This window comes from Ranitomeya variabilis, chromosome 6 (assembly GCF_051348905.1).
Source record: "Ranitomeya variabilis isolate aRanVar5 chromosome 6, aRanVar5.hap1, whole genome shotgun sequence".
NCBI lineage: Eukaryota > Metazoa > Chordata > Amphibia > Anura > Dendrobatidae > Ranitomeya > Ranitomeya variabilis.
The window spans coordinates 166,094,624-166,122,068 of NC_135237.1; the positions used below are offsets into that span (position 1 = coordinate 166,094,624).

The 27,445-nt window shown below is 43.2% G+C and overlaps 1 protein-coding gene across 1 annotated transcript in view; it reads right to left on the bottom strand.

Annotated features, from left to right (window-relative positions):
• CDK13 (cyclin dependent kinase 13) overlaps positions 1–27,445 on the bottom strand; it is a 62,030-nt gene that overhangs the window by 31,398 nt on the left and 3,187 nt on the right. Inside the window, exons 2-4 of the mRNA XM_077269209.1 lie at positions 20,088–20,663; positions 15,793–15,957; positions 13,394–13,533 (exon numbers count right to left, since the gene is read on the bottom strand). Of these exons, the coding sequence (XP_077125324.1) occupies positions 13,394–13,533; positions 15,793–15,957; positions 20,088–20,663 (881 nt within the window). The remainder of the gene's footprint in view (positions 1–13,393; positions 13,534–15,792; positions 15,958–20,087; positions 20,664–27,445) is intronic.

Below are 27,445 nucleotides of genomic sequence, written 5' to 3' on the forward strand. Positions count from 1 at the left end.
GGGATGAGGAGGCAGTGCATTCCAGGATAGGGATGAGGAGGCCATGCATTCCAGGATAGGGATGAGGAGGCAGTGCATTCCAGGATAGGGATGAGGAGGCCATGCATTCCAGGATAGGGATGAGGAGGCAGTGCATTCCAGGATAGGGATGAGGAGGCCATGCATTCCAGGATAGGGATGAGGAGGCAGTGCATTCCAGGATAGGGATGAGGAGGCCATGCATTCCAGGATAGGGATGAGGAGGCAGTGCATTCCAGGATAGGGATGAGGGGGCCATGCATTCCAGGATAGGGATGAGGAGGCAGTGCATTCCAGGATAGGGATGAGGGGGCCATGCATTCCAGGATAGGGATGAGGAGGCAGTGCATTCCAGGATAGGGATGAGGGGGCCATGCATTCCAGGATAGGGATGAGGAGGCCTAGCATACCAGGATAGGGATGAGGAGGCAGTACATTCCAGGATAGGGATCAGGAGGCCATGCATTCCAGGATAGGGATGAGGAGGCAGTGCATTCCAGGATAGGGATGAGGAGGCAGTGCATTCCAGGATAGGGATGAGGAGGCAGTGCATTCCAGGATAGGGATGAGGAGGCAGTGCATTCCAGGATAGGGATGAGGAGGCAGTGCATTCCAGGATAGGGATGAGGGGGCCATGCATTCCAGGATAGGGATGAGGAGGCAGTGCATTCCAGGATAGGGATGAGGGGGCCATGCATTCCAGGATAGGGATGAGGAGGCAGTGCATTCCAGGATAGGGATGAGGGGGCCATGCATTCCAGGATAGGGATGAGGAGGCCTAGCATACCAGGATAGGGATGAGGAGGCAGTACATTCCAGGATAGGGATCAGGAGGCCATGCATTCCAGGATAGGGATGAGGAGGCAGTGCATTCCAGGATAGGGATGAGGAGGCAGTGCATTCCAGGATAGGGATGAGGAGGCCATGCATTCCAGGATAGGGATGAGGAGGCAGTGCATTCCAGGATAGGGATGAGGAAATTCTCTGAAATACATGATTCACAGTGAACCACCGACAGAAGATGGAGGGACTGGACGTCGTGTGGCTGCCTATGGTCTTTTTAGGCGTACATAAAAGCGCTGTCGACCTCCGTTTTGTGCACCTCTTAAAAGGAGGACACCCCTGAATTATAGTGAATGGCTCCCTCAGGGGTTTCATCTGTCATGTTACTCAGATTTAGATGGAAACTGGCAGAGAGCTCTGGATAAATGTGATCCCAAATGTTATGTAAAAATGTTCACAATAAAAGCTTTAAAATCAATCCACAAAAAAGCAAGTCCCCCACTCAGGTCCGTCATTTGTTAACAGACATATAGGTGGATTCCATTTAAATGGTAGTACAAAGGCTCTGGAAAGGAGATATAGAGCCTCGTCCCCCCAAAAGGAATTCAGCAAATTCTACACTCCTGAATCCAAATGCTCCCTCTCTTGAGCACCAGTGTGTCTAAACCACATTATACATCCACATGTTTGGCATTTCTGGAGCAAGGACATCCTGCCTAATTTACAGCTGCATGTCTCCAGAAGCATGAGATGAGCATAAGGTACTGGGAACTACAATGTACTGGTGACCACAATGGCAGTTTGCAATTTTCACTAAGGAACTCCTGCTTGTTTCTGGAAAACACCCATGGAATCACAATTGTCACACCTGTATAATTTCAAAAATGGGGTCACTTAAGGTGGGGGGTTCTGTATATGGAGTCCACAATCTATTCTCAGAAAATCTGGGCTTTAACCCCTTCATGACCCAGCCTATTTTGGCCTTAATGACCTTGCCGTTTTTTGCAATTCTGACCAGTGTCCCTTTATGAGGTAATAACTCAGGAACGCTTCAACGGATCCTAACGATTCTGAGATTGTTTTTTCGTGACATATTGGGCTTCATGTTAGTGGTAAATTTAGGTCGATAATTTCTGAGTTTATTTGTGAAAAAAACGGAAATTTGGCGAAAATTTAGAAAATTTCGCAATTTTCACATTTTTAATTTTTATTCTGTTAAACCAGAGAGTTATGTGACACAAAATATTTAATAAATAACGTTTCCCACATGTCTACTTTACATCAGCACAATTTTGGAAACAAATTTTTTTTTTGCTAGGAAGTTATAAGGGTTAAAATTTGACCAGTGATTTCTCATTTTTACAACAAAATTTACAAAACCATTTTTTTTAGGGACCACCTCACATTTGAAGTCAGTTTGAGGGTTCTATATGGCTGAAAATACCCAAAAGTGACACCATTCTAAAAACTGCACCCCTCAAGGTGCTCAAAACCACATTCAAGAAGTTTATTAACCCTTCAGGTGTTTCACAGCAGCAGAAGCAACATGGAAGTAAAAAATGAACATTTAACTTTTTAGTCACAAAAATGATCTTTTAGCAACAATTTTTTTATTATAAGGGTAAAAGGAGAAACTGGACAACGGACGTTGTTGTCCAATTTGTCCTGAGTACGCTGATACCTCATATGTGGGGGTAATCCACTGTTTGGGCGCACGGCAGGGCTCGGAAGGGAAGGAGCGCCATTTGACTTTTTGAATGAAAAATTGGCTCCAATCTTTAGCGGACACCATGTCGCGTTTGGAGAGCCCCCGTGTGCCTAAACATTGGAGCTCCCCCACAAGTGACCCCATTTTGGAAACTAGACCCCCCAAGGAACTTATCTAGAAGCATAGTGAGCACTTTAAATCCCCAGGTGCTTCACAAATTGATCCGTAAAAATGAAAAAGTACTTTTTTTTTTTCACACAATTTCTTTTAGCCTCAATTCTTTCATTTTCTCATGGGCAACAGGATAAAATGGATCCTAAAATTTGTTGGGCAATTTCTCCTGAGTACGCCGATGCCTCATATGTGGGGGTAAACCACTGTTTGGGTGCACGGCAAGGCTCGGAAGGGAAGGAGCACCATTTGACTTTTTGATTGGAAAATTAGCTCCAATCGTTAGCGGACACCATGTTGCGTTTGGAGAGCCCCTGTGTGCCTAAACATTGGAGCTCCCCCACAAGTGACCCCATTTTGGAAACTAGACCTCCCAAGGAACTAATCTAGATGTGTGGTGAGCACTTTGAACCCCCAAGGGCTTCATAGAAGTTTACAACGCAGAGCCATGAAAATAAAAAATAATTTTTCTTTCCTCAAAAATGATTTTTAGCCCAGAATATTTTATTTTCCCAAGGGTAACAGGAGAAATTGGACCCCAAAAGTTGTTGTCCAGTTTATCCTGAGTACGCCGATACCCCATATGTGGGGGTAAACCACTGTTTGGGCACAAGTCAGGGCTCGGAAGGGAGGTAGTGACGTTTTGAAATGCAGGCTTTGATGGAGTGGTCTGCGTGCGTCACATTCCATTTGCAGAGCCCCTGATGTGCCTAAACAGTAGAAACCCCCCACAAGTGACCCCATTTTGGAAACTAGACCCCCCAAGAAACTTATCTAGATATGTGGTGAGCACTTTGAACCCCCAAGTGCTTCACAGAAGTTTACAACGCAGAGCCGTGAAAATAAAAAATCATTTTTCTTTCCTTAAAAATGATGTTTTAGCAAGCAATTTTTTATTTTCACAAGGATAACAGGAGAAATTGGACCCCAATAGTTGTTGCCCAGTTTGTCCTGAGTACACTGATACCCCATATGTGGGGGTAAACCACTGTTTGGGCACACGTCGGGGCTCAGAAGGGAGGGAGCACCATTTGACTTTTTGAACGCAAGATTGGCTGCAATCAATGGTGGCGCCACGTTGCGTTTGGAGACCCCTGATGTGCCTAAACAGTGGAAACCCCTCAATTCTAACTCCAACACTAACCCCAACACACCCTTAATCCTAATCCCAACCCTAACCCCAACACACCCCTAACCCTAATCCCAACTCTAGCCATAACCCTAATCACAACCCAACCCCAACACACCCCTAACCCTAATCCCAACCCTAACCCTAACCCTAATCCCAACCCTAACCACAACTTTAACCCCAACACACCCCTAACCATAACCCTAACCACAAGCCTATTCTTAATCCTATTTCCAACCCTAGCCCTAATTCCAACCCTAACCCTAAGGCTATGTGCCCACGTTGCGGATTCGTGTGAGATTTTTCCACACCATTTTTGAAAAATCCGCAGGTAAAAGGCACTGCGTTTTACCTGCGGATTTACCGCGGATTTCCAGTGTTTTTTATGCGGATTTCACCTGCGGATTCCTATTGAGGAACAGCTGTAAAACGCTGCGAAATCCGCACAAAGAATTGACATGCTACGGAAAATACAGCGCATTTCCGCGCGGTATTTTCCGCACCATGGGCACAGCGGATTTGGTTTTCCATAGCTTTACATGGTACTGTAAACCTGATGGAACACTGCTATGAATCCGCAGCGGCCAATCCGCTGCGGATCCGCAGCCAAATCCGCACCGTGTGCACATAGCCTAATTCTAACGCTGACTCTAGTTCTAACCCTAACCCTACCCCTAACCCTAGTTCTAACCCTAACCCTAGTTCTAACCCTAGTGGAAAAAAAAAAATATTTTCTTTATTTTATTATTGTCCCTACCTATGGGGGTGATAAAAGGGGGGGGGGGTCATTTACTATTTTTTTATTTTGATCACGGTGATAAGTTTACCACAGTGATCAAAATGTACATGGAACGCATCTGCCGGCCGGCAGATTTAGCGGGCGTACTGCGCATGCGCCCGCCATTTTGGAAGATGGCGGCGCCCAGGGAGAAGACGGACCGACTTCGGGAGGCTCGGTAAGTATGAGGGGGTGGTGGGGGGTTGGATCGGAGCACGGGGGGGGGGGGATTGGAGGATGGGGGGAGCGGACAGGAGCACGGGGAGCGGACAGGGGGACGGAGGGGGGTACCGGACAGAACGGAGGACTGGGGAGGAGATCGGAGGCGGTGGGGGGGTTCAGAACATGATTTCCAGCCATTGCAGATGCTATTGCAGCATCGGCCATGGCTGGATTGCAATATTTCACCATTTTCATAGGTGAAATATTGCAAATTGCTCTGATTGGCTGTTGCACTTTCAACAGCCAATCAGAGCGATCGTAGCCACGTGGGGGCAAAGCCACCCCCCCTGGGCTGAAGTACAACTCCCCCTCTCCCTGCAGATCGGGTGAAATAGGAGTTAACCCTTTCACCCGATCTGCAGGGACGCGATCATTCCATGACGCCACATAGGCGTCATGGGTCGGATTGGCACCGACTTTCATGACGCCTACGTGGCGTCAAAGGTCGGGAAGGCGTTAAGAGGAAAATAGCGTTCTGTCCCTCCTGAGTCTCTCTGTATGGCTAAGTAGTACTGTACAGCAAAATATGAGGTATTTCCACATTCAACAGAAATTGTGGGATACATTTTGGTGCTATTTTTACCCATTTCCCAGTATGAAAATGTGAAATCTGGTGCCATAACAAAACTTTGGCGGTAAAAACATAATTAGCAATTTCTTCATTGCCAAATGGTTTAAAATTCTGTGACAACTGTGGAGTCAATATGATCACTGCACCCCTAGATGAACTCATTGAGAGGTATAGTTTCCAAAATGGCATCGCTTATTTGAGGGGGGGGGGGGTTCTGCTATTCTGTAACCTACCAATTTGACATGGCACCCTCAATCCAATCCAGCAAAATCTTAACTCCAATATGGCGCTTATTCGCTTATGAGTTTTGCACTGTGCCACAAAAGTAGTTTTAAGCCACATATGGGGTATTGGTTTATTTGGTAGAAATTGCACAACAAATTTTCTGGTCCATTTCCCCCTATTAAAGGGAACCTGTCACCCCACCCCCAGGCGTTTTTAACTACAAGAGCCACCCCTTGTGCAGCAGTAATGCTGCATTCTGACAAGGTGGCTCTTTTAGTTCTGTGTGCTGTAACTGCCGAAATAATCAGTTTTATAATCTGTCCAAAATACCTTATCTTCCGTCAAGGAGGCAGGCCTTTCCCCCCTGCTTTAGACGCCACACAGCTGTCACTCGCATCTTCTTGGCGCCGGCTCCTCGTCGCTGTTTTGAAATGATGCGGCGCCTGCGCTCTTTTCTCCTGCCTTGGGCAGGCGCAGTGAGTGCTGGCCGTCTGTCCTCTGTGCGTACGTACGCCCTGCCTGTGAATCCCAGCCCCGCAGTGTCTTATGATTTATTCATATTACGGGGCTGGGATTCCTGGGCATGCACATTGCGTGTCTAAGCCTCTCACGCTCTCCCACCCCCTGCTACACACACACACCAGCTATGAGGATTTGGCAAGGTTCCAGGCTATTGCACGGAAGAGGGATCACCTGAGGATGCACACGCTGTAGCAGGCGGTGGGAGAGGGTCAGAGGCTTAGACACGCAATGCGTATGCCCAGGAATCCCAGCCCCGCAGTATGAATAAATCATAAGACACTGCGGGGCTGGGATTCACAGGCAGGGCGTACGTACGCACAGAGGGCAGACGGCACTCACTGCACCTGCCCAAGGCAGGAGAAAAGAGCACAGGCGCCGCATCATTTCAAAACACCGGTGAGGAGGTGGCGCCCGGCGCCAAGATGTGAGTGACAGTTGTGTGGCGTCTAAAGCAGGGGGGGAAAGGCCTGCCTCCTTGACGGAAGACAAGGTATTTTGGACAAATTATAAAACTGATTATTTCGGCAGTTACAGTACCCAGAACTAAAAGAGCCACCTTGTCAGAATGCAGCATTACTGCTGCACAAGGTGGCTCTTTTAGGCTACTTTCACACTAGCGTTTTTTGCAATACGCCGCAATGCGTCGTTTTGGCGAAAAAACGCATCCTGCAAAAGTGCTTGCAGGATGCGTTTTTCCCCCATTGACTAACATTACCGACGCATTTGCGACGCATTGCCACACGTCGCAACCGCCGTGCGACGGTTGCGACGTGTTGTGGCGGACCGTCGGCTGCAAAAAACGTTACATGTAACGTTTTTTGCTGCCGACGGACCGCCATTTTCGACCGCGCATGCGCGGCCAGAACTCCGCCCCCACCTCCCCGCACCTCACAATGCGGCGGCAGATGCGTGGAAAAACAGCATCCGCTGCACCCGTTGTGCAGCGCATACAACGCTAGCGTTGGTACGTCGGCCCGACGCTCTGCGACGGGCCGAGTACGACGCTAGTGTGAAAGTAGCCTTAGTTAAAAACGCCTGGGGGTGGGGGAGGTCGTGACAGGTTCCCTTTAACCTTGTGAAAATGAAAAAAATTATGGGAAAAATGTGATTTTATTTTCATGGCTAAATGATATTAACTTCTGTGAAGCACCTGGAGTTCAAGGTGCTCACCACACATCTAGATAAATTCCATGAAGGGTCTAGTTTCCAAAATGGGATCACTTATGGGAATTTTCACTGTTTAGGTACATCATGGGATCTCCAAACGAGACAAGATACCCACAGACCATTCCATCAAAATCTGTGTTTCAAATTGTCACTACATTCTTTCTGAGCCCCGCCGTGAGCCCAAACAGTAGTTTCCACCCACATATGGGGTATCTGCGTACTCAGGAGAAATTGTACAACAATTGTAGGGGTTTTTTTTCCTGTTACCCTTGTTAAAATAAAAAACGTTGGGGCTAAAAAAAACTTTTTTGTGGAAACGTAACGTGATTGGATTTTTTTTTATTTTTATTTTCACTGCTCAACGTTATAAACTTTTATAGAGTACCTGGGGGTGCAAAGTACTCCCCACACACATCTAGATAAGATATGGGGACTTGCTTTTTTTGTGGATTGAGTTGAAGCTTTTACTGAGAACATTTTACATATCGTTTGGGATCACATTTATCCTGCGTTCTACCCTGAGCACTTACATTGGGGTTTCCATCTAAATCTCCGAATGACGCGATTCAGATGTCATGGGATACCCCATATATATATTTATGTTTTGGCGCTTTTACACAATAAAAACAATTTTATAGAAAAAATTATTAGTTTTGCATCGCTTTATTCTGAGAGCTATAACTTATTTTTCCACTGATGGAGCTGGCTTGTTTCTTGCGGGTCAGGATGAAAAAGCATAGTTTTTATTTATATTTTATGGTGTTCACTGAAGGGGTTAACTAGTGGGACAGTTTTTATAGGTCGGGTCGTTCCAGACACAGTAAAATGAAATGTGTACTTTTTGTGTGGGTTTTTTTTCGTAAAAATATTTTTATTTTTGACTTTATTGTAGAAATTTCACCTCTCAATGAATTCATCTATGGCTGCAGTGACTATTTTGTAGCATCCACGCCAGGCTTTTTTCTGGACCGCCACTATGACCACCACATATTAGGATATGATCTTTGAGATGGGAGTACCCCTTTAAGTGGGGGTTTCCCTGTTAATCCCACAAAAATGCAATTCAGATGAAACCTCTGACTGAAGCACTCATTGTAATGAGGCAGATACATCTTGGATTTCATTTCGCGTCTGTTCTGGTGCCATTTATCTTTTCAGGCAACCACAGATCTGTGATCGCCCACACTTGAACGCTAAAGTGTGGGCGATCACTAAAATGATGGGACACCGCCGAAACAGAGACCAGACGGAATCCATAGTGACTTCATCTGCCTCATAAGTCAATGGTTCCGTCGGGAATTTACATGGAAATCCCGACGCAAGCGCTCAAAGGAGAGCGAAGGATAAATGTGAGCTGAGGCTTGTTCTGATTTTTACGAGACATAAGAACTATTCTTGTACGGCTGTCTATATGTTCATTCTTTTTATTTTTGTGCGGTTCGTTGTGTGGTATAAGTGTTTAGACGGCTGTATTCCTTAGGTTGGTGCGATTACAGCTATACAAGATTTACATAATCTTTTCAAGTTTTGCTGCTCTCACAGTAAAAATGCTTTTTTATAAAAATAAAAATAGTTATTTTGTAGCTACAATCTGTGAGATGTAACTTATTTGTGAACAGAACTGTATGAGGGCTTATTTGCCACAGGTAAATGCACACATAAGAATCAGTATTGGTGACATACATCCATTAAACCATTAAAGAGAAACACGTTTGTAAAGCTTGGTGGTGGAACCTTTTCATACTTTGAGCACATTCCTATAATAGAAAAAGAAAAATGTGCAAAAGAAAGCAAAATATATATATATATATATATATATATATATATATATATATATATATATATATATATATATATATATATATATATATATATATATATATATATATATACACACGATACTATATTCATAAAGGAATGAATTGTAAAATGTAACTAATTCTAGAAACCAGTATATAGATTTACCAACTATTCTCACATTTTATTTGGTTGATATAATGGCTTTGCTTATTACGTTGTTTTTTTTTCACCTTTGCTGACAGAATTAGTTGTATGAACAGTTTCAAAACAATGCAATGCAAAGAGAAACAAGTTAGTTAAGTGGGTGTGTGTCACTAATGAATCATGATGTGTGCCTTTTAACCCCTTAACGATCACTGACACGCCTTTTAACGGAGGCAGTTAAGGGTACATAACGTTATAGCGCCCCTCAGCGTCAGAACATGATTCGGGTCGGTGTTTACTGACCTCAGTGTTGCAAACACCGTTATTCGCGGAACAACGGCGACTGCAAAAAAAAAAAAAAAAAAAGCCTGAATTCCTATTTATTTCTCTCTCCTCTGATATGATCTAGCATATCAGAGGAGAGAGAGATGGGGTCCCCCGAGCCCCCTCCCCGTACCTTCAGCATCCTCTGGTGATGTCCCACGAAGTTTTCTTCCGGAAAGAAAATGGCACGCCCATACGCAGTGAGCCTGCCAAAATCTGTCGACCGGCACCATAGGAGATTTCTCCTATTGGTTCATTTTGATCACTGTGATAGACTATCACAGTGATCAAAATAAAAAAAAATAGTAAGTCAAACCCCCCTTAGGCCGGGTTCACTTTTGCGTTCGGGGCTTTGTGGAGGGTTGCGTACGTCCTCCGTTAAGCCCTGCATACTGCATGTATCCTGCGTACTTATCTTTAACATTAGGTACACAGGACATGCGGATGTAAGCTGATGCGTCGTTTTGACGTGCCCGCCATCCGCACAAAACGCAACTTGAGGAATTAGCCCCCGAACGCTAATGTGAACTTAGCCTTAGTTAGGGAAAAATAATTTATTTCCATTTTTCCACTAGGGTTAAAGTTGGGGCTAGGGTAACGAAAGTGTTGGGGTAAGGGTTGGGATTAGGGATGTGTTGGAGTTGGGGCTGCGTTAAGGTTGGAGTTAGAATTCGGGGGGTTCCACTGTTTAGGTACATCAGGGGGTCTCCAAACACGACACGGCGCCCGCCATTGATACCAGCTAATTTTGAGTTCAAAAAGTGAAATGGTGCTCCCTCCCTTCTTAGCCCTGCCATACGCCCGAACAGTGGCTTTCCCTCACATACTGGGTATTGGTGTACTTAGAAGAAATTGCACAACAAATTGTGTTTTCCATTTCTCCTTATACTCTTGTGAAAATAAAAAAAAAAGTTTGGTTCCAAAGGAAATTGTTTGTGGAAAAAAAGTAAAATATTCATTCTTCCCTTCCACATTGCTTTAGTTCTTGTGAAGCACCTGAAGGGTTAATAATCTTCTTGAATGTGGTTTTGCGCACCTTGAGGGGTGCAGTTTTTAGAATGGTATCACTTTTGGGTATTTTCTGTATTGACCCCCAAACACTTCAAATGTGAGGTGGTCCCTAAAAAAATGGTTTTGTAAATTTTGTTGGAAAAATGAGAAATCGCTGGTCAACTTTTAACCCTTTTAACGACCTAACAAAAAAAACTAATGTTTCCAAAATTGGGCTGATGTAAAGTAGACATGTGGCAAATGTTATTTATTAAGTATTTTGTGCAATATGACTCTGATTTAAGGGAACACAAGTTTAAAGTTTGAAGATTGCAACATTTTCAAATTTTTTTGCAAAATTTCCGTTTTTTTCATAAATAAACAAGTCATATCAAAGAAATTTTACCACTAACATGAAGTACAATATGTCACGGAAAAAAAAAACAATCTCAGAATCAGTGGAATACGTTGAAGCGTTCTAGAGCTATAACCTCAAAGTGACAATGGTCAGAATTGTAAAAATTGGCTGTCACTAAAGAGTTAACTTTTTTCTTGCATTCATTGAGAAATGTCCTTAGCTATGACTAAGAACCATTTAAGTATCAGTTCAAGACGCGTTTGTAAGGTAACTTTTCCTATTTCAACGTTTGTTTCTTTTTTAATCTTTTGAAATAAAAAGATTCAGATATTTTTTTTTTCCATCTTTCAAGAAAAGTGCTGAAAGGTCTTTCTCCTAACCATATACCGTAATTACATTGTGGAATCCATTAGGTGGATTAGATCCTCTGATGAGCACTGCCTACCAAATCATCACGTGGCAGAAATTATTTAGGATATTCAGCTTTTGGAAGGTGAGCTGGAAACATTTTCCTGTTTCTTACAGACGTCTCTCCGAACAGAGGCTGCAACGTGTATTTAGACAGGTTTCACATGCAGATCTGAGATGGTCAGGGGATGTTCTCCAACAGTGAAACCACTTTACCTTAAAGCATCCGACCATATTCGTACGTTTCGTCATTTGCTTGGGGCCTATAAAACTTCTACACAATCTCAGCAGCCGAAAAGTAAAAACAAAATATTCCTCCAAACTTCTATAACTTCCCACTGTATATATTTATCTTTCCAATGAATTGATTGGAGGGGTCTATACTCAAAGGGCCCAATACATCAAGATTGGCATTGTTCAGTCTTGATGCAGAGATGGGATGGAGCTGGACGCTTACGCCTCTTTATATGTCAGGAGCGTGGGACAAGTGACCAGGACTTCTGTGTGCGCCTCGCTATATAGCCTACTCCAGCCCCTGCTACTGTAAGATTTGTGGCTTAGCAAATGCCAACCCCATTCAGGAATTTGACAAACAGTGGGTCGCCATGCCCCTTTCCCTACTCCACCCATTTTATCGGAACTGGGCAAACGTGGCATGAAAATACCAACACATTTGAGCACACCAGCCAGTTTTAACAAAATTATGTGACTTTTCAAACCACCACTCCACATTTTTTTTTTTTTTTTAAATTGCATCGCTAGAGTGGTTCTTGAAATAGAACTCCCCTTCCCTGTCTCATGCTCAGCTGACACCTTTATTGTTACCCACCGTTGCTCCCGCTGGTCTGCAGCGGAGTGACCTGCCGGCTGCTCCAGTGTTTCATGGAGCTGTGCGGAGGTCACTCTTCAATACACGTCTAAGTGCCTCATTCTGGCGCTCAGACTTGTATAGCGAGCTTGTGACGTAAGTTCTGACCAGTTAGAAGCTGTGCTCACAAGATGCCCCTGGGAGACCAGAGCAGCACCGGAATCAGAGGGCGAGTATCTGACCGGGGCAGGGGACTTACATTTAAAGCGCCCCTCCAGTGCTTAAAAAAAAAAAAAAAAACCCACAACAAAATGCTGGTGGAAAAGTTCTTTGCCACATGGGAAAGTTCTACATCCATCCTGCCCTTTAGCATTCAGAATTAAGTTACAGCACACATCCATAATACAATGCCATACTTGGAAAGGGCACAACTAGAAGTCCCATCTATTTAACTCGTCAAGGACCTTAAACCTGGAGAAAGCAGGAATCCAAGGAGAGTCTTCCACCACCTTCTTTCTTCTTTTCCTCTCAATCTTCTTCTTTGTCTTAGGGCGAGTTCACACTAGGCTTTTTTTCAGCTTTTTTTTCTGCAGCAAAACCTGATCTCTTGGAAGGGAAAAAGCTGCAGAAAAAAAATCATATTTTCCTTGCGGTTTCGGCATGCTAGATTTGTCTCTTGTGTAGGCAGATAAAGTTTAATGTTGAAGAAAAGTCCTATTCTATAGAATCATGTTTTGGCACAAAAAAAAAAAGAAAAAACCACAGCAAAACTTGATACCTGAGTTTTTTTTCACCACCCATTCATTTCAATGGGTGAAAAACACTGAAAAGTGACATGCTTGATTTTGGAAAAAAAAATTAAAAAAACATGCAAAGAACAAAACTTGGATGACAAAAAAAAAAAAAACAAGCTGCGCATGAGATTTCTGAAATCTCAGATTTTGCTGGTACTGTAAAATGCAGCTGAAATTTTGCATTAAAAAAAGCTGAAAAAACACCTAGTGTGAACTTAGCCTTATGCTTATGACATACTTTATGCCTCATCTCATCACGAGGATAGCTTCAATCCCGAATGACTCAAAAGATATCATTACAAACTCACTACTCCGGAAGCAGTTTCTTGTTCTTGCATGTTGCACGACCTGTAATGTTTTCCTATTAATGTGATATTTTATAACTGCCTTGCTATGTAATGTCTCACATTTCCTTTTTAATAAAGACAAGTTAAAGATAAATATTTCTATTTGACATACACACACATTCTTACCAGTGTCTTTATCTCTGGCCTTGTACACCTGTCCATAGGTGCCTTCCCCAATAATCCCAATAATATCAAATTTGTCCACACAACGTTTGCCCCAGTCTATTTCATCCTCATGGATTTCACCACAGCGAGGACCACAGATCCTGTAATAAAGTTGAAAGAAAAAATTAAAACAGTCGCTGCATTCTTCTTTAAGTTGTGACACAAAAACCTGTACTATCAGAAGGAGAACTGCCCGCAGCACAAAACATACATTTTGGTCAAATTACAATTTGTAAATAATGCCTGGAAATTCAATGTTCTGGATAAAAGAACATGAGGTGCAGAACTCCTCCTAAACTAAAGGTTCTAGATGTTCAGAGTTCATACATGTGATACCACATTCACCAGAACAAAATGGACCAAAAATGACCACGAGTCACACAGGGAACAGAGCTTAAGAGGCCGAGGTCCAAGCATTGCTTTGACCACATCCAGTTTTACACCAGAAACTAACAGCATGTATGTAAAGGCACTTTAATGTAAATCCTTACCTTTCCTGTAGAAATCCGTTTTGCTGTTTTAGAGAAATCCATAATTGTAACTGTATGCTAATGAGCTGTAAGTGCGGTGGGCGGGCTCTGCACTTACTGCTCTCCCACCTCTCTCTATATTCCCTGCTTGCTGACTTCCTCCGGTCTCTGACAGGTCACTGAAATGTGAGAGACCTGGCAGTCAGAGACATTTAGCGGACGGGACTAGAGAGAGAATCAAGCACGTTAAGGATTACTCAGCATTAAAGCACCTTTACATACATGCAGATAGTTTGGGGTCTAATATCCTGATGACTGGTTCTCTTTATCTAGATTTAATAAGTATAGATAAACCTTGATAAACAGCTCCATGTCACACAACATGATGTCCCTACAGACCACCACACGCAGTATAGTCAGGGCCAGTTTTGTTTTAGACAAAGTAGGGCCCTGGACAAATGTTTAACGTGGAGCCCCAAATACTGACATACTGCACCATGACAATGACATTTCGGCTGTATTTACATGCACAGAGTTCAGGCTGTTAAACGAGAATGAGTGACAATGAAGGCGTTCCACGCTTCTTTCCCGACCTCTTACATCGGCTGAGGAAGAATGATGGGGACAGTACGATCACTAACAGATCAATCTGTCTCCGCACTGTATCAGGTCATCTGCAGTTTTCACTGGGCGAGGTGCTGCCGAGAACAATGATTTCTGTTCCAGCATAAAGAATCTAATCACTCGAATAGGCAGCATTTTGCTAGTTTAGTATAATGCACCCCACAGTTCTCCATTAAGTATAATACACCCTATAGCCCTCCTCATAGTATAATACCCACCACATAGTCCTTCCCCCCCATAGTATAATGTGCACTACAGTCCTCCATATAGTATAAACACACTTCCCATAGTCCTATATACAGTATAATACACCCCATAGTCCTATATACAGTATAGTAGAATGTAAGTCCGCAAGGACAGGGTCCTCTCCCCTCTGTACCAGTCTGTCATTGTAAATTTGTTTACTGTAAACGTTATCTATAACCCTGTACGTAACCCCTTCTCTCATGTACAGCACCATGGAATTAATGGTGCTATATAAATAAATAATAATAATAATAATAATAATAATAGACCCCACAGTACTATATACAGTATATTACACCCCACAGTCCTATATACAGTATAATACACCCCATAGTCCTCCATACAATATAATACACACCACTATAGATATCCATAACTGAAATTGTATGCTAATGAGCTGTAAGTGCAGTGGGCGGGCTCTGCACTTACAGCTCCCACTTCTCTCTCTATTCCCTGCTCGCTGACTGCCAATTGAAACATGATTGCACTGTCTCACAGGAGGCATGTAGCCAGTGGGGAATAGGGAGAGAGCGCAGCAGAGCGGATGTACAGAGCCCGCCCACTGCACTTACAGTTCATTAGCATACAATTTCAATTATGGATTTCTATAAAACCGTAAAATGGATTTGTACAAGGGTAATGATTTACTCCTGATTAAAGCGCCATTACACACGACATTAGCTTGGGTATAAAATGCTGATGGCATGTCAGGCGCCGCATGTCAGTGGGTGATCCGCAGGCGTCTGTGAAACAAATTCTACGGAAAAACCACACAACTCTTTCAGCCCCCAATGGATAATACATATGGGCCAACAAGTGAAAATGCTATGTAAAGTATGAGGGGTGGTCAGGAGGGTCTCCATCTAGCAAGGGAACAATTTACGTATAATAATACTGCCATGCGTCTTCATAGAGCGCAGGAATTGCGGAAAGCTAGGTGTATATCACTTTCTAGTCTGAAGTCCACCACGCCTTTAAGGAAATAATTACTAGCAGGATAAAAGATGGAGGTTCTCATACTTGGGCCTCTTTCTGTTCTTCGCTTGCGTTTTCTTCCCCTCTGGGCTACAAGACATGTCTCCACCTCCAGGATAGACAGGCGGCAGTGGTAAGTCGGACAGCAGGTGCCGAAGCTTTCTCTCCATCTCCTTCTTGACAGACTTTCCTGGGATACAGCCTCTGAAACTAGGAGACAACAGGGAAATACGGGTGAATTAACGAGGGTTTAAACCTATTAAATGTAATGAAAGATAACCTACAATACATACAGTGAAAGTAATGTAATGGTATGCTGACATTATAATGTTTTCAATGCAACAGCGCAACCCAAAATCGGACAGCTCAGTGCTAATGGCACCATTAACCCCTTCATGACCACACAATTTTTCATTTTGGTGCCTTCATGTTTTCCTTCCCTTATTCCAAGAGCCATAACATTTTTATTTTTCCATCCCCATAGCCGCAGGAGTACTTGTTTTTTACAGCATGGAGTTGTACTTTTGAATAGCACCATTACTTTTATCATGTGATGTACTGGCAAAAGGGGAAAAAAAAATTCCAAGTTTGCAAAAATAGTGCAATTCCATCATTTATTTATTTACCATGTTCACTATATGGTGGAAATTACCTGCCAATATGATTCTCCAGGTCAGTATGAGTACGCAGATACCAAGTAGGTATAGTTTTATTTAAGTGGTGAAAAAAAAAAAAAAAGGAAAATTTGTAAGAACATTTTTTTTCCCGCTTATGTCGCCACCTTCAAGACCTGTAACGTTTTCATTTTTCGGGATATGGTGCAGTGTGAGGGCTTGTTTTTGCGCTCAGAGCTGACGTTTTTTATTGTTACCATTTTGGGGTAGATAAAATGTTTGTATAGCCTTTAATTGCAATGTTGCGACGTCAGGGAAAAAAAAAAAACAACATTCTGGCATTTTGACTTTCTCATTACGCTGTTTACTGATAGGTCTAATTTATTTTATATTTCGGTAAGTCAGACTTTTACAAACACAGTGATACCAAATGTGTATTTTTTTATTGTTTTATTTTTAAGTGGGCCAAGGGAGGGGGATTTGAACCTGTGTATTTTCCTCACTTTTTACTGTCCTCTTAGATCACTTGTGCCATAGCTCTCCTATGAATGTCGGACACAGGCTCCACCTGCGGCTGTTAAAGGCACATGATGGCCGATTATATCAGTTATGTGTGGGGAAAATTGTGGGCTTGGCATGTGAGCCTGCATCAAAGACAGGCACACAACCTTCCACGTAAACGCACATCAAAGGTCACTAAGGGGGTAAAGAAACCATTACTACTTGGACAACCCCTTCGTACATGCTGTATTACCCAGCGCCATAAATAAATATATAAGACCGCAGATACTCCTCCTACACGAGCACCATTCCAGTGATGTCTGTGCCAGCTCTGCCAGGATTTGTAATTACATTTTTATGCCACATAAGCACAGTAGCCAGTCAGTGGCCACTAATTGGCTGCAGCGCTCACATTTCCCCATGATATCTGAGCTTCAACAGAACGATGCGGGGTGTAAATATGGATTTATTTTCTCCATTTTAAACAGGGGAATATTGTATTTATTGAAGGGTTGTCCATGTAGTGTACACCCCCTCTAAATTCCTGGCTATCTAGAAGACAATTATCATTTGATTGTACGTGTAAATGGAGCATTTGGATTGGAGCTCTAATCCCCATCTATATTATGAAACCAACACAGAGGTTAGAAATGAGTAACCCAACTCCCACACCCTGACATAATGCATGTACAGACCCCATGACAGGCCACTAAGATCCATGTCATGGTTGGAGTTTTCCTTCGACAAGTACTGAAAGCCGCAATTCTACACCTTGGCCACTTCCTGACCGAGAAATTCACTGTTTTTGCATTTTCATTTTTCCTTCTATTTTTCCATTGACATAGCCGTGTGAGGGCTTGTATTCTCTGGGATGAATTTTACTTTTGAATGACACTGTCCAATTTGCAATGTGATGTACTGGAAAGCAGGGGGGAAAAAACTAAACAAAAAAAACTAAAAAACAAACAATGCTGCAATTGTTTTTTTAATTTAAGTGGTGAAAAAAATAGTGGAAATATGTATTACCTCCTGTCTTAATATTCCTAGACCCCGTAACATTTCTAGTTTTCTTCAATAGGGATGTGTTAGGGCTTGAATTTTTCATCCCTAAGCAGATGTTTTTTATTGACAATTTTAGCGTATTTATTGCACTGTTGCAGTATCTGAAAAAATGGAATTCTGAGGTTTTGATTATTTTGCTTGTTACACTATTTACCAAATGGATTAATTAATTTTAAGTTTTTAAAAACATCAGACTTTTATGAACACATAAAAAAAAAATGAAAAAAAAAAAATGTATAAAATATACATGTGGTATTTCCTCATTGTTAAGGTTATTAACGGGAGGCGATTCAAATTTTCATATTTTTTGCTAAACTTTTTTCAATTTACTTCTTATTGGATCTGTTTGTCTCATTAAAGGGAATCTGCCAGGTCCCTCATGCCCTCAATCCTAGCAGCATTCACCTATGTATGAGTAAATTCCCTGCCTAACCAGCCCTGTACAATGTTATTCAGTGAAAACGAGATATAAATGAAAGTCATATCGAACATATCATCAACTATCAAAGTACAATATGACACAAGAAAATAATCTCTAAATCTGTGGGATCCAATGAAGTGTTCCAGAGTTATAAAGTGACAGTGGTCAGAATTGTAAAATTCGGCCTGGTCAGGAATGTGAAAACAGGCTTTGGGGTAAAGGGGTTAACCCGTTAATGACCGCCAATACGTCTTTTAACTGACCTGAGATATTAGAGAATATTCTCCCTATACAGGTGACAATCCAGCAGCTGTCGGCTGCCCACTATAGCTGACAACTTGCTGCATCAGCCACGATCAGTGTTTGCACCGTCCATATCCGTTTAACCCCTTAGATGCTGCAGTCAATAGTGACTACATCACATAAATGGATAACAGAGTGTAGTGGCTTCCTCTTTATCCCAATTGGTGCCCTGAGATCATGATTGTGTGGTTCTGATGTTTGCCATGCCAATTCATGACCAAATAGTGGCCTTAGAGTCTGACGGCTGTAGTAATCTGTTCAGAAGTTAGCGACATTTAGGTGGTAAAAATACACATTTTCATTTCTGTCATACCACTTTGCATTAATTCCTGAAAATCACCTGAAGGGTTAACAAACTACCTGACTGCAGTTTTCAATGTCAGGGGGTGCCGTTTTTAAAATGTAATAACCTTTGGGGGTTTCCCAATATATGTGACCCCTAAAGTCACTTAAAACATGGATAGGTCCCTAAAAAAATACAATTTGTAAATTTCCTTGAAAAAATAAAAAATTACTGCTACATTTTTAAACCTCATAAAATGCTAACAAAATAAAACAACATTTTGCAAATGGTACTGATGCAAAGCCGACATGTGGGAAATGTTATTTATTAATGTTTTGCTGTGGTATGACTATCTGGATTAAAGGGATAATCATTCAAAGTTTGAAAATGGCTAATTTTTTTAACATTTTTCTCAAATTTCTGATATTTTTTATAAATAAAACAAAACATATCGACCTAAATTTACAATTATCATAAAGTATAATGTGTCACGAAAAAACAATCTCAGAATCACTGGGATTTGTTGTAGCGTTCCAGAGTTATTAACACAAAGTGACACTGGTCAGATTTCAAAAATGTGGCTCTGTCACTAAGGGGTTAAATAAAACAAAAACTAAGCATGTTTGATATTACCGTAATAGTACTGACCTGGAGAATCATATTGCCAGGTCAGTTTTAACACAAAATAATGTTATGGCTGTAGAAATAAGGGGAGGAAAAAATGAAAGCGCAAAAATCGGGTTAGGGTGGGGTTGCCTAGTAAGGAAGGAGTTAAAATGATGGTCATAAAAACAACAGCTGCAAAAAAAAGGCCAAAACAAAGCTTCATCTGTAGAGATACATAGATTTATGGGTGACAAACTGCTTTTTTTCTTGTGTATAAAACAAAACAAACTTTCACTGCACAGTGAACAATGAAATATAGGAACTTATATGAATTGCATTTTTTTTTCCATTCCATCGCGGAAATATTTTGTCTGTCTGCACACTATGGATTACCGTAAATTGTGCCAGTAAAATAAAAAGTATAAGTAGTCCCATATAAAAAAAACAAAAACAAACAAAAGAAATTATGGTTCTTGGAAGACAGGGATGAAAGACTGAGAAAGAGAAAAATGGCTAAAGAAGCAAGACGTACATAATGTATAACACATACCTGTTGGCATCACTGGAGAGGACTATGGGAAGAGGTAGCGCTAATAGTGATATTGGTGATGACACAGAACTTTTCGCTTTCTCATTGCTTGTGGAAGCCGCCTTATGGGCTTTGCCTTTATCTTTCTGACTAGAGGCATCCTCTCTACCGGCGTCTGCTTTGCCTGGCTTTCCACTGGTCTTGGCTTTGTCTGCATTTGGGTTACTTTCCACAGCCGGCGTATGGGCTAAGGCTTTGATTCTAACTTTGTCACTTTTTGCAGTAGGAGAAGGTGCCGCGTCCACTTTTGTTTTCTTTTGCTCCTTGGCATGGTTTGCCTGTTGGGCATTACTGGCAGCATCTGACTGCCCTTTGGTGGGAGTGGAAGCGCTGGAAGCCTTTGCCAAGACCCTGGCAGCCTCAGCTTCTCTAGCTTTTTTGTTCTTGTTCAGTTCTGCAGCTAGACTGCTCTTCTTGGTGAGAGTGCTTGGTGAAATGCTAGACTGCCTGCTTCTGGACCGGGAAACTCTATGACGGCTTCGAGAGCGAGACCGGCGAGCCTTGTAAGGGCTTCTGCTCCGGGATCTTGCATTACGCCTAATGGAAAGAAAAACTGATCAGTCCACAACACATACATGCAATATTTACCAAGATGCCAGTTTCATTACCCATCACTCATTGTTATATTTGGGAATTCAGAACTAAGGTGAACATTTACCCATACATGGGACTCAAATGGTTGCATAGCACCAGATAATCGTATACGCAGAATTTTCTCATTTCTTTCTAATTTTGTGGCAATTCACTTAGGCATCAGAGGGTGTAGAGATTAGAGTGAAGGGGCATCTGTAACATGGAGAATGCGACAGCCTGAAGATATGGAAATCTAGGACTTGAGAACAAAAGAAGCAGACATCTCTGAACAGCAGAGGGGGCCCCTTTGTTTTAGAAATGGCATGGATTCACAGAGCCCAGATCTCCATTTAAGGCCTTGTTCAGACATCTGTTTGTTCACGTATGCAAAAAATGGTCCAAGTATCCTCAGTGTTTGGTCAGGGTGTCATTTTACCATCAATGTTTCAGTGATTTTCATAAAAAAAACCAAAAAAAAAAACCCGACAATCTGATGTCTCTATGATTTATACATGGACACATGGTCCACAAAAAAAACCATGATTCTGTGAATTGCAGATAGAATAAATTTGTGAAAAATGGAAGTCTGAATGAGGCCTAAGTGCATTTTTTGACTTGGCCAATCTGACACTGCTTGTTCGCGGGCAATGGAAAGCCACACTAGCATAGCGTTCTTTTAATGGGAACCCATCATGTCAAGCGAATGTGCGGGTTACTGGCGTTCTATAGCCATGCGGCCGCCGCACTAAAGGCCCGGGAGGAAGTTTACTTTACTCCTAATGCCAGCCTCCAGCTTTCAGTCAGAGACAGCTTCAGTAACCACTCAGTACTCAGAGAGCAGCAGCTGTAACCGTACCCCGCCACTGACAGCCGGCAAAGCCCCGATAAGCCAACCGTGTACCGAGCATTGACTGAAGACGCACCAGACGCCCCTCCATGACTAAAAGCTGCTGGGAGGAATAAAGTCTGTTTCCTCCCGGCAGCCGGGCTGTCAGTGCAGTGGCCGCATGGCTTTAGAACGCCATTAACCCCACATCTGCAGGATAATAACATTTTAACAAACGATAGGTTCCCTTCAACATCAACACCTACACCCGAAAGCCATACAACCAAAAATCAAACTTGTAATATGAAAAACCACTTAGGCCTCATCAGACGTCCGCGATTTGTTTTATTAAGTATGCATATATTACTCCGTTTTTCATCCGATTTTCCTCAGTGTGTCAGTGCTTTGGTGATTTTGACATATGAAAAAAGTAGATCGCAATGCTTCTCCTGTTACAATCACAGACATCACACACTAATGCCCCCCCCCCGTGTGAAGTACGATTTTCACAGACCATAAACTTGTATGCGGAATTTTGATCCGGGGATCAGATAAGCAATGGACAAGCTGCTGGGATTACACACCATCCGCAAAAAAACATGGACATATGAATAGCCCCATAGACTAAGGGTATGTGCCCACGATCAGGAGTTGCTGTGGGTTTGACGCTGTGTATTTATACGCCAGATGCGACAGCGTAGTGGATGGGATAGAAATCTCCTGCCCACCATGTGTCTGCAGATCACCCGCAGAGACTGACAAGCGGCGCGTCTCTCAAGACCACAGTATGTCAGTATCTCTTGCGGAGACAACAGTCACAACAGAAATTATATCTAATGAATGCAGTAAATCCACACGGCTCAGTGAACACATGCTAATTTACCTGCGGTCCATAGACAGCAGCGCTTTGGACATCGCGAACATACACTGCGTCCAAACTGCTGCAAGTTACGAATCGTGGGCACGCACCCTAATAGGTTCATGTTCCATTGTCGATAGAAAACATACAGCTCTGGCAAAAATTAAGAGACCACTGCAAAATGTTCAGTTTGTCTGGTGTTTCTCTTTATAGGTATATTTTTGAGTAAAATGTAAACTGTTCTTTTATTCTATAAACTTCTGACAACATGTCTCTGAATTTCCAAGCAATAAATTTTGTATTTTTTTTCTGACACAGAAAAATGGTCAAAATAAAAAAACAAACAAACAGTGCTTTCAGACCTCAAATAATGCAAAGAAAACAAGTTCATAATCATTTAGAAACAACAATGCTAATGTTTTAACTCCGGAAGAGTTCAGAAATCAATATTTTGTGGAATTACCATGATATTTAAAGGGAACCTGTCACCCCCAAAATCGAGGGTGAGCTAAGCCCACCAGCATCAGGGGCTTATCTACAGCATTCTGTAATGCTGTAGATAAGCCCCTGATGTATTCTGAAAGATGAGAAAAAGAGGTTAGATTATACTCACCCAGGGGTGGTCACGATGGACGTCGGGGTCCGGGGCCTCCCATCTTCTTACGATGACGTCCTCTTCTTGTATTCACGCTGCGGCTCTGGCGCAGTCGTACGTTTTGTGCCCTGTTGAGGGCAGAGCAAAGTACTGCAGTGTGCAGGCACCGGGAAAGGCCAGAGAGGCCCGGCGCCTGCGCACTGCAGTACTTTGCTCTGCCCTCAACAGGGCACAAAACGTACGCCTGCACCGGAGCCGCAGCGTGAAGACAAGAAGAGGACGTCATCGTAAGAAGATAGGAGGCCCCGGACTGGGACGCCCATCAGATCGGACCGCAGCAGGACCGTCCCTGGGTGAGTATAATTTAAACTCTCTTTCTCATCTTTCAGGATACATCGGGGGCTTCTCTGCAGCATTACAGAATGCTGTAGACAAGCCCCTGATGCTGCTGGGCTTAGCTCACCTTCGATTTTGGGGGTGACAGGTTCCCTTAAATCACATATTTCATGAATCTTGGCATGCCTTCCAGTCTTTCACACTGCTTCTGGTGCAAAAATGTAAGCAGTTCTTCTTTGTTTGATGGCTTCTGACTATCCATCATCCTCTTGATTACATTCCAGAGGTTTCAATGGGGTTCGGGTCCAGAGATTGGGCTGCCCATGACAGGGTTTTGATGTGGTGGTCTCTTAATTTTTGCCAGAGCTGTAGGTGAAAAACAGACGTCTGACTGTGGCCTTCCGTAGAAAGAAGTCTAATTTTTCCTAACGCAGTCATTAGGGTTCTTACTACTAAGCCTGTAACTATCAATATATAGGAATAAATCATCTATATAGCATGGAATGTAAAATGAATATGCAGATTGATCAGAACATGGTATATCATATAACCAGTTACATTAGTTACCAGTTTCCTCTCCATGACCCAGATTATTTTAGGACTGCTGACAAGGTAGGCATTATACAACTGCAGGTTATTGCACAGTAACTGCCGTGTCCTATATATTATACATAAGATTGAGAAAATGAGTAGCAGCTAGGGAGGCCGTTCCATCCGCTATTATGGGCGACCCACGTATTACATGGACACGTTCCTAATGATGCACTATCCTCATGGCTGAGGCTTTATCTAGAGGGGGTCCGTGTGCACACACACCAGCAGCTGTTACATGGACACTGCTCTTTGTGACAACTGGATTTAGCAGCTGGCTCATAACTAGTTCACCTGTTAGACATGTAACAACCCAACATACAGGATAGACGACAATATGTCACTACACAAAGTGACAGCGGTAAAATGTAAATTCCTAAAATCTGATTCACCTAAAAGCTACCTCATTATCAAAAATGGCATCCACAGGAGACTACTGGATAATCCTAAATGGGTATTCCAATCTTGTAAAAAGAAGGGTTATAGCCAAAATGTGGTTACAATACAACGATATGCTACTGCGCCTGTGAAAGAGCAGAAGCTGTGGGGATGGGCAATGGTGGTTCTATAGCAGCCACAGGAAATAAACTGTGCAAAAAGTACACATGACAAGAAAGCAGAAAGATCTACAAGTTCGGTGCTACAGGTACACAGCTCCATATCACACCCAAGTCACTAAGCTAACTGCTGGAACAAGATGGGAGGCCTAGAAGATACCTTCCCCAGCTATCCGCTATCATCTGCTGCCCTCTACTTGTCCTTACCAGTTGCCCCGCCCAGTTGGCTTCATGTCCCTGGCACAGAGGTTGTGTTGCAGGACTCCACAAGCCACGCTCCATTGCTAGTCCGCACCAGAAACAATGCCCCCAAGGCCAAGTTCACACTAAGCATTTTTGCTGCAATTTTTTTCTGCAGAAAAACCTGCACTCTGGGCAGAGAAGCAGCTTCAAAAACGCCTGTTTTGGTGCAGTTTTTGCTACGTTTTTCAGGATCCCAAAGTTCAGTTTAACGTCCACCACAGAAGCATGAACACAGGTCAAAAATACAAGACCTATGTTCATGAAAAAATACACCTACAAATGTAACAGCTGGGGGAGGTGAATTGGTCTGGAATAATTTACCTAATCACTGGCAGTGCATTGAGATTGTAGGACACTAAGGGTACGTGTCCACGATCAGGATGGCCGGCGGTATCGTCGGAGCGGCAAACCCGCTCGGCGCTAAGCCCCGCCCCCTTCTGGGACGCGATGATGCCGGATGTGTTCATTGTACACATCCGGGATCATCGCACCCCTCGCATAGGGCCCTGTGTTATTCCTTGCGGCGGCGCAGCGGCGCCGCAAGGAACACGGACATGCTGCGATCTTAAAAGACGTGCAGCATGTCCGGAGTCGCAGGACCGACGGATACGTGTTTTCACGCATAGTGGACACGGGATTTCAAAAAATCCCCTCCACTATGCTGGAACATCTGGACGCTGTGTGTTTGACGCTGTGGCCCCACGCAGCGTCAAGCACGCAGCGTTTCCTGAACGTGGACACGTACCCTAACTTTCACACTTTGGTCAGCCATTGCAATTCTCAGGCACTGTTCAATCTCCCACCTTTGTCGGCCAATGTTTACTTGGTACACACCACTAATTAAATTTAACTGTACCAATCCAAACTGTCACCTTTAGGTGACTTAGGGTACTGTCACACAGTGGCACTTTGGTCGCTACAACGGCACGATCCGTGACGCTCCAGCGATATACTTACTATGTCGCTGTGTCTGACACGCAGCAGCGATCAGGGACCCTGCTGAGAATCGTACTTCGTAGCAGATCGTTTGAAACTTTCTTTCGTCGTCAAGTGTCCCGCTGTGGCGGCATGATCGCATCGTGTAACAAAGGTGTGCACGATATTGTATACGATGTAATGGGTGGAGGAGATAAAACCGCGGCTCTCGAGCGCTGTATTCTTTTCTCTCTGGAGCACGTGCTTGAACCAGAACTCCTAAATTCCCTGGACTTTAAACTACAGACTTTAACCGCAAGAGGTATGTACAATGCTACAGTGTAGCAGATAGTGCCCTTCAACGAGGATGTTACCTCCTGTTTACCGCTGGAGCACAATCAGCACATTACAGGTGTAGTTAGCTAGCAGCACAATACGCCCCTCATGAACAACGTCACGCATAGATTATGCAAAATGTGCTCTGAATTGTGAGAGCACCTCCTGTGTGACATGCCCGTACGACTTCTACATCGCAAATACGTCATGAAATTATCGCTCCAGCCCCGTGCATTACGAAGTGTGACCGCAGTCTACGACGCTGGAGCGATAATGGAGCGACGCTGGAGCGTCACGAATCGTGCCGTCGTAGCGGCCAAAGTGCCACTGTGAGACAGTACCCTTAGGCAAAATGTAAACCTGGAAAAAACAAAAATAAATGGGTTTCATATATGGCTGTACTTGTTTTTTTCCCCCATCAGGCATTGCTTACAATGGGTGAAAAACGCTGAAAGAAGTGACATGCTCTATTTCCAAAAAAACCATGCAAAGCACAAAATACTGATTGATGACAAAAAAAAAAAAAAAAAACTGTGTGCATAAGATTTCTGAAATCTCAGACTTTGCTGGTACTGTAAAACGAAGCTGAGAATTAGCAAAAACGTAGCAAAAACGCAGCAAAAACGTAGCAAAAACGCCCTGTGTGAACTAACCCTAAGGGAAAAAGGCTCCATATGTACAAGGGGAAATTTATGATTGTACAAATGCACGAAAATGTTGCAGCTTTTAGTTTTGCATTGGCCTTCGCACTTTGCAAAAAAAAAAAAAAAAAAAAAAGAGCAAGATCATGACAAATATACACAGGAAAACTGGGATAAATTGTTCCGAAAATCTAAGCCAGTCATATTGGAGGAGACTTCACTTTAACCCAGCTGGCTTTTTAGTCATGACTGGTGTGGTGTGTGAAACTCCATTCTTGGTAAGTTCTCCCCACAGAATCCAATGCGGCACATCACTGTTCTCCGCAAAATTGGTACACAAACAAAAGACAAACAAATTCTGTATGGAATAAAAGGCTTAGGCTACTTTCACACTAGTGTCATTTTGCCTACGTCGCAATGCGTCATTTAGGAGAAAAAACGCATCCTGCAAAGTCGTCTGCAGGATGCGTTTTTCCCCCATAGACTTACATTAGCGACGCATTGCGACGTAAGGCCACATGTCGCATCCGTCGTGTGACGGTTGCGTCGTGTTTTGGCGGACCGTTGGCACAAAAAAACGTTCCATGTAACTTTTTTTGTGCGTCAAGTCCGCCATTTTCGACCGTGCATGCGCGGCCAAAACTCCGCCCCCTCCTCCCCGAAACTCACAATGAGACAGCAGATGCGTTGTAAAACTGCATCCGCTGACCACGTTGTGCTACTTTAAGACACTGTCCGTCGGGCCGACGGTTTGAGACAACCCGTACTGACGGACTAGTTAGGGTTGTAAAGTGAAGACCCCAGGCGCCTCTATGTGCCCCATTAGGGCTGGTACGAGAGAAAGCTG